An 18,341-nucleotide genomic window follows, 5' to 3' on the forward strand; every position below is an offset into this window, starting at 1 on the left:
TTGTCATTTCCATCGTATGAGTTGTCATCTTCCCCAGAAAAAATTTCAGATGAGGAGACATAAACATTAGCAGAGTCATCCTCACTGGATACGTTTGCAGGCGATGAGAGATGAGAGCTTAGATCAACACACAAGCCTCCTTTAGACAAGTCATAGTTGAAGACGAGAGTGGAGTCCTGAGCCGTGACAGTTGATATCTTTTTTGCTGAGGTAACCGGTTGCAGGGCCAGAGCTGCCACTTGATTACCAGAGCCCAAAGTAATGCTGTTGTTAACTTGCTGGGCTGAGACTTCTGCAAAGGATTTCTGCGGTGGCTCCGACAGAGTCTCAGGAACAGAATCCAACAGCTGGAAAGAATTACTTGTTGGAGGAGTGGTAGTTTCCAGAGAAGAACTCTGGACTTTGCGCCTGTAAACTTTACCATCCTGTGACTTAGAAACAATGGGCAGAAGGCTTCTGATCGGAGCCTTTCCTTCTCTATGCCCTTGGGTCTCGCCTTCATGTTTGCTCGCATTAAGATTAATGCTTTCCTGTTTTCTCACAGTAGGATCAATGTTCTTTCTCGCATTTGCATTTGCATCAACATGCTTTCTCGGGTTTGTTCGAGGGCAGTTGACTGTTAAATGTTTTACCGAGTTGCAAGTCGTGCAGGTTTTAGGAGCAGAAGAACATCGAGATATTGTATGCCCAATCTTTTTGCAGAATGAGCAAATTGAAGGGAGCCATGGGCTTGAGACCGTAATTCTCCTGATCTCTCCAGTCTCGAACTGTGCGTTGACAGCTTCAGGTAAAGGCTTCCTTGGATCGATAACAGTATAAACTCTAGCCACCTCTATGTTTGTGAGATTTTCAGTAGAAGGATGCAGACCGATGGGATGGCCGACCAAGCCTGCAATTTCTTTAAGAGCATCACGGTTAAAGAACTGAAGAGGAACTCCGGTGAAATCCACCCAAACGGGAACCATCGAGAGTTGTGGTTTTTCTTGCAAAGGGCCCGGGGTCCATTTTGCAACGAACATGGTCTGGCCATTAACTTGCCAAATGCTCTGCTTAAGAATTCTCCGTCTTGCATTTGGACAGGGAACTCTGAAGAGAAAAGCGTGACCCTCCATTTTAGAAACGGAGATGTCGCGTTTATGTTTGCTCCACATGCCATTTACTATGGCGTGAACAGCACCACGAGGAGGAGAGTCTTCATAAAATTGACCAAGGATGAATGAATCCCAAGCTTTCTTGTTCTTTTCGATGACAGCATTTGGAATACGAACGCAAGCCTCGCCTGAATCAAGGGTGAAAGGGGGGTCTCAGTAGGTTTCATTTTGGGAGCAGAGCTGTCGACAAGATCTTTCCACTGTGTCGCTAGTTTTTCAACTGTCTGCTGATGAGGAACGATGTTCACATTCTGGACAGTTGTAGGATTCTCTGGTCGAGTTTGGGTTGCAGGTACATGAACATCTTCTTTGTTTGTTGCTGTAGCTGACTTCTGAAAATTGAGGTTTTCCAGGATTGAGGCACCGGTAGCTGCAGGAGCAGAAGGTGGTGGCTCGACTAAAGGTTCATGGCCTGAGGAAGCATCAGCGGTGGCTGGGATATCTTGCTGAGGCGATGGTTCAGTGTTCAGGTCTGAGGCACCGACAGCTGCGGGAGCAGAATACGGAGGCTCGACAAGTGAGTTTTGGCCTGTGGAAGCTTCAGTGATGACTGGAAGATCTTGCTGAGGCACGGATTCACTGTTCACTGCTGGGATTTCAGGTGTGAATTTGGTTTCTTGAGACGATTTCTGACCAGATCCAGTGGGGATCTGATTGGTTGAGAGTTTCTTGGGATTTTTCTTCTTAGCCATGGAGGAGGGAGGTGTGAGGGACAAGGTTTCACTTCTTAGATTTAGGTTAGGTCAAGAGAGATGAATGAGAATCGTGGGCTGAATCCCGTAAATAAACTTGAAGAATGAATATGATTTTATTGATGAGTTGAAAGATGATGAATACAAAGGAATGTATCTTGAGATGATTACTAAAGAATACGTAATGCTTTTAATCTAGTACAAAAGTTGATATATGGAAAAGAGATCCCCTTTGTCTTTTATCTTCTCCATCTTTATATAGTCTAGGTTTCGTTGGCAACCCTTCAACTGTTCTCCTAGATATTTGGCTTCAATTACGGAGCTCGCTTTAGGCTCCTCTTGACCGAGTCTCTTAAGGTGTTAGCTCACTTTCTGTCGTGACCTCTGCTATGATGTCTCCCAGGTCCAGTCGTCAGCTCGGCTTTCAGCTCCCTTTGTTATGATGGGCTTATCGCAACCCACATGCTAGCTCACGCTTATCGGTACCTCACCTGAGGGTCATATTCGGGTCCAACACACACTCTGTTCAATGTGGTTCAAGTAGCTCATCATATATAATCTGGAATTTTTTAGAGGGATAATCTGGTTGATGGAGTCGAGGCAAAGGAAAGCTTTTTGCAGAGTGATGATCTTGCGCTAGTTTCTGATGGTCCGCTGGAAAGGTTTTTGGGTGGATTGCTCCCTTCCTGTGAGATGGACCTGGATGCGAGGTTGGAGACTAGAGTCTGATGATTTTGAATCTCTCTCTAAATCTAGACGAGAGTTGTGATGATGTTGTTAACAGTAGAACTGGCAAACATGAATTTTTATAAAAAAAACATATGAAAATCGGTTGAAGAATCAACTTACATTAGTTATCATAATCTATTTGATCAAAAAAACCAAAAAGATCAAAGGAAAAAAAATCAATAAACACGTAATTCGCAAACAAGTATTCATATTTAGCCACAATTGGTTATGGTTAGGTCCTTAATATGTCATTAACTGCCTACTAGTTAGGTATATACTGACTTTTAGTAATCATTTATTAAGTGATTAGTTACAAATTGAAAACAAAACATTTTACCAAATAATTTTATAAATTTTTGGATAAAACAATACTTTTGACAAGTTGACCAATAAGATAAGCAAAATAAAGCCCATAACAGTTTTGTTAATAAGCCACAAGTGATATTCCATGGAGTATTGGGTTTGTATTTGAAATGGATTTTACACATTGGTCGAGACTTCTTAACCATAGTTATATAGCTTTGGCATCGATGTTGCTACATGATAGCTTTTATTTGTTGTAAGAAAAAAATAATCAATTGTTTAGTAGTTAGTGAGCTCAACGTCGGTCCAAAATATCCAACGTAAGCTCATTAAAAACCCATGAAATCTAAATATATTGGTCTCGAATGGAATACCAAAGCTCTTTAGTCTTACTAAAAATTTATGGTCTCTGCATTCAGAGCCGATCCTAGGAAAACTAGGACCACAAGCAAATTAAAAAAAAATTGGCTGCTGTAGCGGAGATTCGATCCTGGGTTGAGCAAAGAAAGTTTAAAGTTTTCAGATTTTACCACTAGACTAAAGTGGAAAAATATGGCTAAAAGTATCTTTATAGTAAATGTAAAATCAATTGCTTCCTTAGCTTGGCCCAATGGCCGGTTCTGTCTTCATTGCTAATGTATCTGAATGAACAAGATGATCTGCTTGGATGTAACAATAGTAACCTCACCCATTGTTCTTATTTTAATTTGTTTCTCACTGTTTGCTTTTCAATTTCTTTATTTTTCTATTCATGTAGATCATTATGAGAGATTAGCTTCATGCATCATACGTGTTCCTCTTTATTTTAATATGAATGTCAGAGTCTGTTCATTTGCTAAGCATATCTGCAAAGAATTCCTTAACACACGTGATATGTCAATATAAAACAATTGTTTAAATGATCAGTTTTCATGTCATACCAAATTGAATCACTACTAGGTGACAACGAACTTTTACAAGTTGCAAGAATCTAACAACAAGCTTCGTTAATGTCAATGACGATATAAGAAAAGGCTCAAAATAGATAAAAAGATGGCTAAAACTAAATATTTATTATTCTTATTAGCGAAACTGCAGTAGAGACACATTGAAAAAGACTCAAAACCATAATTAAAACAACCCAAATGATGGGTTTATTCTAACGACAATCATTGCAATAAAACTAAACATAACACATCATAACTTATCATAGGTTTAACCAGACTGATTCAAAATGTTCAAACCGGCCGGTCTAACTAAGAAAGATCAATTTGATCCGGGATGATTTAATTAATTAGCTCTGGTTCCGGAACTACCACCCTCGTGTCCGTTCTTTCCACCGTGAAACGCCGATGAGAAATTGGTGTTGAGGTCAGAATACATGGAGACAACCTTAGTGATGTTTCCATTGAGTTCTTGGATCAAAGCAACGTTCTTGGACATGTTATCAGCCATTCTTGACTGGTGATTGTCGTTGACCTGCTGGATCAGTGATCTGTTTCTGTCCAAAACCGATTGCACTTGTCTGAAATTCCGATCTAGATTCTCCCACATCGCCGGATCCTCTCCTCCCTGCCCCGCATCTTCCGCCACGTTCCTCCGCCGCTTAGTCTCGCCGTTCCTCTTCATTTAACTTAAGTTTTTATCGACAGAAGATTTGTTGTTTTTATCTGTTTCGTGTTATTTTCTTATGATTTTTGTATTTTCGCAACTCTAAGGGATATCAGATATTTATAGTAAATATCTTCCGCAGAAGATGATAAATGGACACGGAGACAAGTAGTTCTGTTAAAGCACCAGGCGAGTCACAAGCGCGTGTTCTCAAATACTCGTATCTGATCGAATATTGAAGAACACACGCGTGGGGAAGAGTGTGAGAAGTGATTGGTTAAGCGAAATAAAAAACAGAGCTTTTTGTGCACTTTTTCCCTATTTTGAGAAATATCTCAAGATATTTATTGTGAAGTGAATACTTTTATATGAAATAAAGAGATAGGAGAAGAACCATATTCCCCATACTGTTTGATTCAACAATTCTACCAAAATGTAATTGGTTCTTCTCTACCACAATCAACAAACAGAGAACCTAATCTTATCTTGTCATATCATCTTTGAGATATTTATATCACACAAAAGCACACTATTGTCTGATAATTACTAATAAGATAATGAAATGATTCTAAACATCATCATGCAATGACAACATACAAACAACTCGAATCTTCAAAGAGAATTAAAGTTTATGAAACAACAAAGAAGCGTTTTAGGGACCTCAATTTAATTAAGATTCCTTGCGTTTTCTTCCGAGTATCGAAGCTCTCTGGAAACGAGGACCTCCCGTTCTCCACTTCTTGAAGGCTGTCATAGACAAGTGAGCTGCTTCGTACACTACAAAAGAAACAAACAATGGTAATTTCAGGTGAAGGAGATGGTAACTAAATTTTTATTAAAAAAACAAGAATTAAAAAGGGGCTTTAATTACAGCTAGTTTCCTCTATAGTCAAGAATGGCAAGAACTTGGAAGCTGTTAAATGAGTTGCAGTGAAAACTTTTGTCAGCCTCTCCTTGTATCTGATCTTAAACGCAGTCGATAGCAAGATTCCGAGCGTTCTATCTGTAACTCTGTTTCCAGATCAAAGAGACAAAACATATTGTGAAAAACATGGAGATGTAGACCAGACTAGTGAGATAACTGACAAAGACTTTAAGAAAAGTTGCTTAAAATTTCATAAATCTGTTTGCAATAAAACGTCAGTGAACACCTTAACCAATTAGCTATTTTCTTTCCAATGCAAAAATCTCATGTGGCAGATTGAACTTAGGATGATGACCTTTTGAAACACAAAGAACTAAATGCGCCAAAACATGTGCTTCTTAGAAGATCAAAGAACATAATGACACCAGGAAAGAAACAAGTGAAAGATGAATGATAATAAAAAATGGGGAAAGGAAGGACTCACAAAGGCTGTAACTTGCAACCGAACTCGTAGAAGTAAGGACATCGTGATCTAAGATCCACACACGCTGCATCAGCCTGTATTTCCAGCCTCGTCCTGCATAAACACACATAAAGCTATGAAAGAACTTTTAAGGTACAAAAGAAAAAAAACGAAGCACTTAGGTAGCTAACAGTTCATGGAGCTGCTAGATAAGCACAAAGAAAGAAAGAGTGAAGGAAACGAAAATCTTGAATACAGTAAGCTGACTTACTTTTGATCGAAACAGGCAGGAAGGTTAATGGAGACAGCTTGTCTCAAATGCAGCTCATGAGCAAGCCAAAAGGGTAACTCCACTTTGGCACCTTGCTCAACCTGCAGGGAAACACAAACATAAACCCTGAGAGAACTCAAAACACAAAGGCAATGAAAGTTTGCTAAAAAAGAAGACTAACATAGTTTGTCTCAGCACTTGGATCAATAGTCACTCGATTTGCTGGCTTATGGAACAGCACAGGAGCAAACTGCAAAGTAAACCAAACCAAACAAACAAAAAGATTATTTGATTTGACAAATGAGAAGATAAGAAGAAGAAGAAGAAGAAGCTTAACCTCTTCCTCTGTAAGTATGTCGTCAATGTCATAGTACTTGCTGGCCATGCTCTAACTTCCACAAGCCAAGCTTCGAAATTTCATCGAGAAAAAGCGATTACATGACAGAAAATCAATACCCATCAATCAGATTTCGACAATGCGTTATGCGATTGGAAAGCCCTCAATTTCAATTTAGGGTTTTGTATAAACGGATTGTGAAGGTTAAAAACAGACAAATCGAATTGTTGGATACGGAGAGAGACGAGAAGTTTACCAGCGACTGTGTAATTAGCGATTTCGCGGGAGATTTTGAGCGGCGGAGATGGTCACGGAGGAGACGCGACTGCGAAGGAGAGAACAGATTTGAGCGCTGAGTGACGACGACGGACTGACGAGAGAAGAGGATATGATGGCTACGGTTTAGTCAGGTTTACTCGGATTAAACCAAAATCAAATTGCGAACAGAACTGTACCATCCCGGTTCAATCTTTTTAATTTAAATTGTCCACGTCAGGTTCCGGTATATTTGAAGTACTTTCAAGTAAGGTTACAAGCTTTTTGATATTTCATAGGGCCTGAATCCCAAGCTTTTGATATTTCATAACTACATTATTCACTTGGGCACCATCCATGAACTCCATTGTCACTATCTTAGAGGAGCTCAAGTTCCAATATAAACATACTCTTCAATATGGGGAAATAACTTCCTGAAAAATATCCTGACATTTTTCACTGAGTTTTGATGAAACTAGGGACAGAAAATAAAAAAAGTATGACCATACATGAATTCTTCAGAATAGACAGTTAATGAATTCCAATATAAACATACTCTTCAATATGGGGAAATAACTTTCCTGAAAATATCCTGACATTTTCCACTTAGTTTTGATGAAACAAGGAACAGTAAGCGTCCGTCAGCCAGTGGTAGTGGGAGGCTCTGTCTTCATCGACTGTGTTTGCAGGGCTGTCCGGGGTGGTATCAATCAATTGGAGCAGCGTTCTGGGGAAGCCAACATTATCAAAACGTGGTCTCATGTATCATCAAAGGTATCATCACCATTTGGCAATGCTCTGCGTGGTCAAGCCAATGTCTCTGCTCTACTAGGTAGTTTTCGGTTTAATTGTTTCTTTGTCCACTAGATGATAGATGTTGCTTCTTCTTCTCTTTTCCCCTGTAGTTGTTTAGTTTAATTTTCTGTTACTTGTATCTGAAAATGGTATACAATTTTAATTTTCTTACCTAAAAAAAAAGGAACAGAAAATAAAAAAGTATGACCATACATGAATTCTTCAGAATAGACAGTTAATCAAATGCATAATCTATAGGAAATTATTTCAAGAAGTGCATGTCAAAAGATGAATATATAGATAAACACATACAAGGCTGTATAAACATATCGGATGAGATCAAACTATCTTATGTTATGAATCAACTATAGACAGTTCAAGAATTGCACTGGGATCAAAATTTTTCCAAAGTTTTTAGTTAGAATTTAAAGTTGTTTTTCAAAAAAAATATATCTTTTCTTTTTACAAATTATTTGTATTACTTTTATAAAAACAAATTTTGCATAGGGCGTAATGTACGATTTAGCCGGGCTAGAGACACCAACTTTCGGTAAACTTTTCACTCATTTCATCTAGCAACCACATGCGTACATAAGCTAGTACATGCTACTGTTAAAGACATGGACGATGAATAGTGTCTACATGAAATGAGAAAGAGACTTTGGAGGAAGAGTGTATGTCTTTGGTGAATTACAATGTCTTGGCTTTGGATATATGCTTCTTCACTTCCGATCAGTTTCGTAGGCCTAAACTCTTTACATTCTATTCCTCCCTACATCTTTTTTTTGTTCGGACTTTTTGTTAATGAAAACTTAGTTATTTGGTTGGTGTGACATCAATTGTTTTCAACTTCATGCTCAAGCTGTCAAGCATAGTGTATGACTGAAACAAACAATCTATAACATATTTACATGAGTTTGCTATTGTTCAGTGTTACAACAATTTACTATTGTTCGGTTATTCTCATCTTCGGTGTGTGCGCTGTAGAGTGTGATACAGATTGCTACTTATGTATTCCATGTAAGAATAAGTGAATAATTACTTTAATCTAAGTTAAGCATAAAATATCTTAATATGCGAAATCTCCAAATATGTTTCGCTGAACATATATATACATTCCCATTACCATGAATTGACTAATATACACACTCACGCATAGATACGTCTAACTAGAGTTTCTGTAGTTTATTTGCGTAAAACTAAATTGGTAATGTAATTTGACAAGCATATTCATATGCACCGTTTAACAGAGTTTGATAAGACGACAAAACAAAAGGAAGTTTGATAAGAAAAAAGCAATCATACATTTATTTCTTCCTGTGTTTGCTTGGTAGCATTAGACGAGAAAGCATTGAAGATCTCAATCTAACACGAAATAGAATATTATTAGATGGGTTCGGTTTGTTTAGTGTTTACTATTCAGTTTTATATATCAAATGCACAGTGTAAACAAAATATAAAATAGAACCTTGAGATACGTTCGGCCAATATAAAGTCGCATGTGGTCACATGGTTAAAATCGGTCGGTTCCTCCATTCCCGTTTATATTTGTGTTAACGAGTCTTGGTTCATTACATTCGGCGGGAGGGGATGGGCATGGCGTGGACTTAACTTTATTTTATCAAGGATGACTTCTAGAAAACGATAGCCATTTTGTGATAATTCTAAAGTATTCGACTCCATTTTGGCTCTATTAGTTACAAATGAAAACAAGGACAGATTATGAAACATTCACAACTATTTGAGATTTTTCTATGCTTCACGCTTTTTTTAGGTATTACCGTTATTATACGGCGGCTATAATTTGAACATTACGACCACTTCAAAACAATATTTATGTCATTTTCATACCAAAAAAATTATATTTATGTCATAGTCAACTTGGAAAATCACCAGTCAATTACTCAAAGACCAGGAAGTTTCTCTCAGAATTTTGTCTAGAACATCTCGGTTTCTAGTTATTTAGGATGTTTTACGTTTTCCTAACGTATGTTTTGGAAGGTTTTTGTTATCAGAAATTTCAGCAATGTTTTTTTTCCAAAGACACTAGGTGTTTTCCTGCCCCATGTGCAGTGATAAATTTTTTAAAAGTTAAATTATATTTAAAATGAAATTTATTAATATTATATATTTTATTATTTTTGATTAATATTTAATATAAAGTTGATTATTTAAGCGAAAATATAAGAAAAAATATTTTTGTTTATTTTAAATTACATTTAATAATATATATGTAATACATTTAAAATTCGAATCTTAGATAAATTTTTTATCTATTTATTTTGGTTAAATGCATTAAATCAACTTGTATAAAATTACTAAAAAATTATAAAGATTAAAAATTATAACTAAACAATATTTATAAAATTTGTATATATCTGAAAGAAACTAATAAAATTACGATTAACAATTTGTTAAATTTTTTTAAAAAATGTAGAAAATTTTGAAAATATTAGTAATAAAAATTGTATAATTATAAAAATACAATTAAATAATGTATTTCAAAATTTATAATGCATATTTCAATATATTTATTTTAGTGATGATTTATGAATTATTACCATATTTTAAGAAGTTTAACAAAAATATAAATCAACATTAAATGTAATGTATTAGTTATTGTCATATTCTTTAAAGTTTATCAAAAATATATGTCAGTAATAAATGTGATTGTCCATGTCATATTAACTATAAGTCATGTCATCAATCTTGTTAGTCATGTCATCAATCTTGTTAGCTATGTCATCATTTGTTTTTGTAAAAATGATCGTAGAAATGATATGTGGCAAAATCACTTCGCAAATATAGTATAGGAGATTCAGCACACTAAGTCTTAAAATCGTATTTTAATGTAAACAAAAAGTGAAAAGTAAATTTATAGGAAATATGAAAAGCTGATAGTTTAGATCTACAGAATCTAAAATTACATGATAACTTTTGAATTTTAAGGAAAAAACTCTTAATATATAATTTCATAATATTGTGTATATTTTACAAAGTTTACCATATAGTTTCATAATTATAACACTATAATTGATATGTCAATCGTAATCAATTCTTCTCGTGTCACCCAGACTACCTTCTGGTAGATATGATCTATCTTAAAAAAATAACATCAAGTTTGTATAAAGAGATAGTGTTACAAAAAAAAAAAAGTTTGTATAAAGAGACATACAAAGAAAAATGACAAATGACAATCAAGTTGATTTAAATATAGAGACATATAGAAATCAACATACTCCAATATACTATATTCACTTTTGTTAGGGATAGGCAAAATATCTATAAATTTTGATCCGGTTCCTTATCCGTTTCAATTGGAACCAAAAAAATTTGGATATCCAGAACTCTATGAAGCAAATCAAATACCAATATGCAATATCTGTAAAAAACGAAACAAATCATAAATACTAAGATTTTTAATAACGGATATCTGATTTGATCCGTTATATTTATATATATATATACATATATATTTTATTTACTAAATTTATTTTATTAGTTACTATAATTTTAAAAAGTAAATAATTTTTTTTTTGTAATAAAATATTATTATTTTTGATTCATTTTTAATTATATAGATTGAATTGGATATCCGGTCAAAAATCTAAAATATTCTAGATATCCGAAACACCGAATATCCGGATGGATACGAAACGATTAGATCAGATAATTGATTATTCTGACGAAATGGATTGAATCAAAAATACCTCCAAAAACTCAGATAATCAATTTGTGCCTCCTATTTTTTTCTTGCTTTATACTTTAAATATTCCAGTGATTAATCATTTGCAAAAAGAAAACTGATTAAACATTTGGTGTAAAAAAATCATCCCACAAATAAATAAAAAATCTGACAAAAAAATCTTAGGATTGATCACAATTATCTTTACTTAGCTTCGTTGTCTTTTTTTTAAATGGTATTATGATTCTGATATGTATGTATATATTAACAAAAAAATATAAGTGAATTAAAGACACGTTAATAGAATAAAAAGCTCAAATTTTTTTCTGGTCAAATAAAAAAAAGTTCAAATAACAATGATTGATATATGGAAAAAATATGAACAAGCTAATCCAATAATTCTATATTCATTTTTGTTTTGCCAGCAATTATATATTCATTATTCCAAAGTCCAACGAGAAAATCACTAATTCTATAAATGAACAACATACCAGTAGTTATCTGAGCATCATCATCCTCCTCGTCATCATCGCTTTGTATCGTCCACCTTTTTAAAATCCCCTCAACAATCTCTCTGAACACCTTCTCTCTATTACACTCAAAAACAAATCCTCTCTCTGTATCTCTGTAATCTTCTGATTCGATATGGGTTTTAGCAAAGAAGAGATTAGCAAAAGCAGAAGGTTCTGGTCTTCTCTATGGAGAGGCATCAAAACTGTATTCGTTTTGTTCACAATGTTCGTCTCTTTTCTCCTCGTCTCTGCTCCGATCTTCCTCGCCGTCGCCGACGCTCTCCTCCCTTCCGCCCTCCTCCACCGCCTCTCTGCGCCGGCGAACCTCTCTTCTCATCTCACCAACTACGATTTTCGCCACTCCCTCATCGATATTCCGTTAATCTCCATCGTTAGATCCGCCGTTATACTCTGTAAGTAAAAATATTCAAACTTTGCAAGAGCCCATGACTCTGCATCAAGAGTGCCCTGTTTTTAAATTGCATACTCTGTTTCACACATTGAAAAATGCTTGCTCTGTTCCTGAACAATTGTAAAGATTCAAACTTTATAAGAGCCCATGACTCTCTGAATCAACAGTGCTCTGTTTCTGAATTGCATACTCTGTTTCTACCCATTGCTCTGTTCCTGAACAATAGTAAATATTCAAACTTTGCAAGAGCCCATGACTCTGAATCAACAGTGCTCTGTTCCTGAACTGCATACTCTGTTTCACACATTAACAAAATTTTGCTTTTCTTTACTTGGCACAGGCGTTTACGGGCTTTGCGATGGACCCAAGTTATCAAGAGGTCCATATCTAATGATAACAATGATCTGCTCTGTTTCTTCTCTAGTCTACGTCTCGTTAAAAGCTGCGTTCGTGTTCGGCGAGCCGGCGAACGGAGACGGCGGAGGTAGTTACTTCAAAGCGGCGGAAGTTGCTCTGTTTCTCTGCTCCTCTGTTCTAGCCATCGGTCATATAGTTGTGGCGTATAGAACAAGTTGTAGAGAGAGAAGAAAGCTTCTCGTCTTCAAGATCGACATCGAAGCTGTAAGTCTACTCACTCTTCTTCTTCCTCCCCATTACATAAATTTATTATTTTAATTTAATTTTTTATTTATTACACTGAAAGATAGTGTAGGGCCAATGAGACCAAGTTGCATTGTTTTCAAATCTAGTATGAGTTGTTGTTTTTAGATTTTAACCTGCACAAAGATATGAATCCTTGTCAGACTGGGTCAGAAATAGTTTTAGCATGTGGATGACTGGATGTTATAGTCAATGTTTGATACATGACTCGAGGATCTAGATTCTTTTCAACTTGTTTGGTTGGGAGAAGATTTGAATTTTAACTTGCATTTAAATCACAAACAAAAGAAAACAAAATTGAAGTTGTATTAAGACTTTCTTGTAATATAGGTTAGAATCTCATGTGGAAACCGTGTACCATGCAATGTATAAACCTAATTTTCTTCGTCCTTTTCAAGATTTTAAATGATTTAATCCGACATAACACGTCACGCCTCACGCATGCTACATGATGTGTTCTCATAGAGACCAAATCTCAAATCTCCTTTTGCATAAAAAAATACTCAAAATAGAACAATTAAAATTTGATAAGGCTGATGTGTTTGATTAATCCATTTTTTCAGGTTTCAGCATGTAAAAACGTGTACCCGAGATATCAAAAGATCCTTCAACAAGAGAGACTCAAATAGCGACGTATTTCAAGAGACTCGAATACTTGTTGTAAATACATGCACCCATGACGTAACCTTGTATGAACGTGTATATAAATATAAAAGATACGTATACGACGTATGAATGGAGCTTCTTCTTCTGCCTTTCGGTGTTGACCCATCAACTCCTTAGCTTTTAAGTTTCAGGTAACTTACCCAAATCTCATCCTCTTTTTAATTTCTCGATTACGTAATATACGTATATTCTTTTATTTTGGATAAAAATGATTTCTGTTAGGTTTATTTGTTAGGAACTTTTAGTATTGTTAGTTGCAGAGCCCAGTTGAGAGCCATTTTGCTAATAATGTTGTCTTTCTTTTTTCCTGTTAACAGAACGATCCAAAGGGCAAAAGATAGTCTGTAAAGGCGGGAGGAACGGATAGTGGGGCGTATATCACCTAATAAGAATTATACATATTTTAATGCAAGACAACTCCGTTGAATTGGCAGTTGTTAGCTTTGATATTAGATTAGTTAGTGAGATTTGTATATAATATAGTTTTGTTTGTTTTGTAATAACCTAGAGTCTAAAAAAAATTACCTAGAGTTCATCAATGAGAAAAGATGCCCAAGGCATTTAAAAAAAAATTTCTCTCCGTTTTGTATATATTTTATGAATTTTGTTTTAATATGTACGTTGTAGTTGTAAGTAAGCAAGCATTTTCGACCAAAAAGTAGTAAGTAAGCATTAGAACAAATGTGTTGTGAATGCCGTTATGCGTCATCAACACTTTTATATAATCGTAAAGCAACCATTTTAAGATCATATACTCATCTTGTATACCCAAGATATTTGCATTATTGATATAAGATACATGATACATCAATCTATTTAATTAATAAGTGAAAGAAAGTCTTCGTGAAAACTGTTCATTGATATTCCTGCTTCCTTGTCATGTTTCTACCTTCCTCCTGTAACCTTGTTGCAAACTCTACGAAGTTGTGGTATAAATATATGGAGGGTAGTCCTCGATTGTCAAGGTAGTCAACTAATGGGCTTTTCATAAATGGGCTTTAAAGAGTGAGAGAACTTCATCTGGGATCAAAATCTTTCCTTTTTGTGAAATCGACAAAAGGATCATTAGAAACAACAAAAGGAAACAAATCAGAGAAAAACCTTAAATGGAGACACCAACCATTTGGACAAAAGATAAAAAAAATGTATAGTCAAAGAAAACAGAGACACCACAAAAGAATAAGGTGAAGAGACGGACCAATCACATGAGATAGCTCTGGGATAAGGCTTCTTACATCTACCACCAGTGCACCACACATTAAACGTTATTATTCCTTCTTAAATCTAAAATATCACATGTTATAACATTTCATCAGTCACTAAGCAGAAAGAATCACACCGACACATTCAAATGGCTACAACCACTGCAGCAGCAACCTCTGGTATCTTTGGGATCAGGATTCAAGATCCAAGACCCGGAACCGGTAGAGTCCAAGCCCGGTTTGGGTTTAGTTTCGGAAAAATGAAACCCGCTCCACCGCCTAAGAAATCAAGGCAGGTCCAAGACGACGATGACCGACTAGTATAGTTCCCTGGCGCAAACCCGCGGAATGGCTAGACGGATCAATAATTAATGGAGACCGTGGCTTCGACCGGTTCGGTTTAGGTAAACCGGCTGAGTATCTTCAGTTCGATTTCGACGGGCTTGACCAAAACCTAGCTAAGAACGTGGCGGTGACGTCATTGGGATCATTCAGGACTCGTGGGAGATCCAACCGACGCCGTTTCAGCCATACACCGAAGTTTTTGGGATCCAACGGTTCAGAGAATGCGAGCTGATACATGGAAGGTGGGCCATGCTTGGCACTCTTGGCGCTATTGCCGTTGAAGGTCTTACCGGAATCGCCTGGCAAGACGCCGGAAAGGTACGTTCATTTACAACGTCACTGATATACTTGTTCACGTGTCAGTCATGGAACTATAATACAATTTTTTTGTAAGAAAACGAGAACGTTTTGCATGATTGACAAGAGTTATTAAAATTCTGATGCAGCTCAAAGTGTCCGAACGAGGCATATGTGGATTTAGGTTCAGTTTTTCGGTTTGGTTTGGTTAGGTTGGTTTTAATCTACATCAGTCGTCTACTTTTGGTTCAGTCATTCGATTTTGGATATATAACGAGGTATAATAAAATAGAAAAAATAAATAATTAATGTTTAGTTAATACGATATAATTTATTAGATTCCAATGCAATTTATTTGTTAAAATATAAATATTAATAAGTATTTGGTATATTAAGTTTACTCGGTTTTTGTTCCTCTACCGTTCGGTTTTAATGAATTTTGGTTTGGTTCGATTTCTTGTTGCCACCTATACTAGGTGGAATTGGTGGAAGGTTCATCCTACTTGGGACAACCATTGCCATTTTCCTTGACGACGTTGATATGGATCGAGGTGTTAGTGATGGGGTACATCGAGTTCCAACGTAACGCTGAGCTGGATCCAGAGAAACGTATTTACCCGGGTGGGTCTTTTGACCCGTTGGGACTAGGGCCTGACCCAGAGAAGTTGGATACCTTGAAGCTGACAGAGATAAAACATTCTCGTCTCGCTATGGTCGCGTTTCTCATCTTTGGACTTCAGGCGGCCATTACTGGCAAAGGCCCCATCAGTTTCCTTGCAACCCTAACAATTAGCGAGCCTTTATATCTTTGGGTTATGGAAGTAATTTAAAATCGTAAAATGTATGTTTATCATAGAGGCTGTGATATACTCGATTGACCGAGTAGAATTTAAACAAATTTGTGTATGGTTTTGGTGTTGTTAAAATTGGAATATCATATATCCATAATCCATGCATGGCATATCGTTCTCTGTTGATTAAGATGTGATCGATGATACAGTTGCGTTGCATGTTATTATAAGGAAACTAGAGATGTTTCATGTTTGAAAATATGCTTTCAAAAAAGCTCTAACTATGTTGAAGATGGTAATTATTCATTCACATACTGTAAAGATATAATTCACCGTGGACGTTCAACATCTATACTATTATTTGCGAAGTAAAATTTTGCAACGGAACTCTCACGTTAAAAGTTAGAGCGGTTAATATCGTTTATACCCTTAATGAATAATTATATAAATTAGTCAAAATATAAAAACGAATTTCAAATCTATCTGACTAAAAAAATGATTAAAATTAATAATAAATCGTTAATACCTTTAATGAATAAATTATATAAATAGTTAAAAATAAAAACTAATTTAAAATATATCTGATTAAATAAGTGACTAAAATTAATAATAATAATAAGAATTATCTAAAATATAAATAATTAAAACGAATTTCTATTAATACTATTATATTTATATCATATATTAGATAATTGACTATAAATAAATATAATAAAATTTTCAAAAATAAAAACATGTTTTAAAACATAAGATAATTCTTAGATATATTCTGTGGTTATCTGAAAATAATATTTTATTATAAAATTTATAGTTAGATATAAAAAAATTTATAATTAAATGCTAATCAAACAAATAAATAAATTTTCTAAAATATATGTGAATGTTTTTAAAATTTAACACAACAATAAGCATATATATATTTTGATAAAAACTAATGAATATATATTAATAATATTTATTTATATGTTATATTTGATAATTGACTATAAGTAAATACAATAAAATTCTCAAAAATAAAATATATTTTTAAAACATAAGATAATTCTTAAATATGTTGTGTTTTTATCTGTAATAATATTTTTTATTATAAAATATAAAGTTTAATGTTTGATTTATCTTTTTAAAAATATAATTAATAATTTATTATGTTGGTTTTGATTTAATATTCATAAACAGATAAATATCTATAAAAATACTATGCCCGCATGTGCGGGCAGAATACCTAGTTTTAGAAAATATTATCAATCGATATATTGTATTCGATTAATCTGAAAATACGAATAGTGGCTCATTATTATATTGACTTTTGAAAAGTTACAAATCCTCTTGTCATATTCTTCAGAAGATATGATATTTTTCTTGGTAATTAAATAATATAAAGGAGGCGAATATTTTTCTTGGCAATGCGTCACGTAAACGCAAAGAGGGGTCAAAAGTAAAGAAGAGAAAGAGCGAAGGTGTTGGTCTCGTTTCTTCCGAGACTAATACGGTTTAATTTTGCATGATACAAATAGTACCAAAGTTTAAAATCATCTCATAATAGCTTACATGTACACAAAACGAGATTATATGTTACTTTTGCAACACTAGCTTGTTGTAACTAATGAAATGCAAACCAATATAACCTAGTGGTAACGGTAAGAGTTAGGTTGGGGCAAAATGTAAATCCGTCAATAATTTTAAATTTGATTTTTATTGGGAACAAAATTATTGTTGTTTGGCCAGATGAAAGTGAAACCTTATCTTAGGTTTGTCTAGAAAATCAGGGAACCTGGTTATTGCCTATACATTCTTAGGTTTTAAAATAAAAAGTAATAAAATGAAACTATAATTTCAAGAAATCTACAAAAATAAATAGACAAGGGCATAAATAAAGTGTAATAATTATGGCGTATCCTCTATATATTAATTGAGAAGCATTTGAAAAATTAGAACCGTAATTTTGTATTAATTAAAAAAAACCCCAAATCCTAGGTGGCACTCTAAATGTCTTCTAAATTCTATTTCAAAGAATTCTAGAGCATCTAATATAAAGTATAGTTTAATCTAATGGTGACACATTATTCCATAATTATATAACACTAGAGAACATTATATTAACCTAAAATATAGAAAGTGTGTATTTTTTCCTTAAATAAAAGCTACAGAATTACCTAATATGATTTACATATATATGACAATTAATGATTATGAATAATAAAGATTTGATAACAATTTTTGCATCCTTCTTCATTTTTGTTTAAATTTATATTATTAAAAAAAATAAAACAATAACATTAACCATATAATAAAAAAAATTAGATTTTTTCTTATATGTTAT

The 18,341-nt window shown here is 34.4% G+C and overlaps 3 protein-coding genes and 1 pseudogene across 3 annotated transcripts; 2 read left to right on the forward strand and 2 right to left on the reverse strand.

Moving 5' to 3' along the window:
• Positions 1-3,962: 3,962 nt before the first annotated feature.
• Positions 3,963-4,578, reverse strand: LOC106340408 (protein EARLY FLOWERING 4-like). Its single transcript, XM_013779287.1, has one exon. The coding sequence runs from the start codon at positions 4,481-4,483 to the stop codon at positions 4,145-4,147; it is 339 nt and encodes a 112-aa protein (XP_013634741.1). The 5' UTR covers positions 4,484-4,578; the 3' UTR covers positions 3,963-4,144.
• Positions 4,579-4,936: 358 nt separating this feature from the next.
• LOC106340080 (DNA replication complex GINS protein PSF3-like) lies at positions 4,937-6,757 on the reverse strand. The gene is made up of 7 exons (XM_013778945.1): positions 6,658-6,757; positions 6,402-6,471; positions 6,246-6,314; positions 6,065-6,165; positions 5,815-5,907; positions 5,337-5,476; positions 4,937-5,242 (listed from the first exon to the last, which is right to left on the reverse strand). The coding sequence occupies exons 2-7, from the start codon at positions 6,447-6,449 to the stop codon at positions 5,136-5,138; spliced, it is 558 nt and encodes a 185-aa protein (XP_013634399.1). The 5' UTR covers positions 6,450-6,471; positions 6,658-6,757; the 3' UTR covers positions 4,937-5,135.
• A 4,793-nt stretch (positions 6,758-11,550) lies between these two features.
• Positions 11,551-13,897, forward strand: LOC106339769. The gene is made up of 4 exons (XM_013778639.1): positions 11,551-12,061; positions 12,401-12,681; positions 13,284-13,517; positions 13,704-13,897. The coding sequence occupies exons 1-3, from the start codon at positions 11,782-11,784 to the stop codon at positions 13,347-13,349; spliced, it is 627 nt and encodes a 208-aa protein (XP_013634093.1). The 5' UTR covers positions 11,551-11,781; the 3' UTR covers positions 13,350-13,517; positions 13,704-13,897.
• A 744-nt stretch (positions 13,898-14,641) lies between these two features.
• Positions 14,642-16,164, forward strand: LOC106340672 (annotated as a pseudogene).
• Positions 16,165-18,341: the final 2,177 nt, after the last annotated feature.

The sequence above is a fragment of the Brassica oleracea genome, chromosome C4, assembly GCF_000695525.1.
Source record: "Brassica oleracea var. oleracea cultivar TO1000 chromosome C4, BOL, whole genome shotgun sequence".
NCBI lineage: Eukaryota > Viridiplantae > Streptophyta > Magnoliopsida > Brassicales > Brassicaceae > Brassica > Brassica oleracea.

Bases quoted from the DNA above. Each gene is read 5' to 3' on its own strand.
- LOC106340408 (XM_013779287.1), bottom strand. From the start codon at position 4,483: ATGAAGAGGAACGGCGAGACTAAGCGGCGGAGGAACGTGGCGGAAGAT.
- LOC106340080 (XM_013778945.1), bottom strand. From the start codon at position 6,449: ATGGCCAGCAAGTACTATGACATTGACGACATACTTACAGAGGAAGAG. The intron at 6,166-6,245 runs GTTAGTCTTCTT...GTTTCCCTGCAG, and splicing joins CAAGTGCTGAGACAAACTAT to GTTGAGCAAGGTGCCAAAGT. The intron at 5,908-6,064 runs GTAAGTCAGCTT...GTGTTTATGCAG, and splicing joins CCTGCCTGTTTCGATCAAAA to GACGAGGCTGGAAATACAGG.
- LOC106339769 (XM_013778639.1), top strand. From the start codon at position 11,782: ATGGGTTTTAGCAAAGAAGAGATTAGCAAAAGCAGAAGGTTCTGGTCT. The intron at 12,062-12,400 runs GTAAGTAAAAAT...TACTTGGCACAG, and splicing joins TAGATCCGCCGTTATACTCT to GCGTTTACGGGCTTTGCGAT. The intron at 12,682-13,283 runs GTAAGTCTACTC...CCATTTTTTCAG, and splicing joins TCAAGATCGACATCGAAGCT to GTTTCAGCATGTAAAAACGT.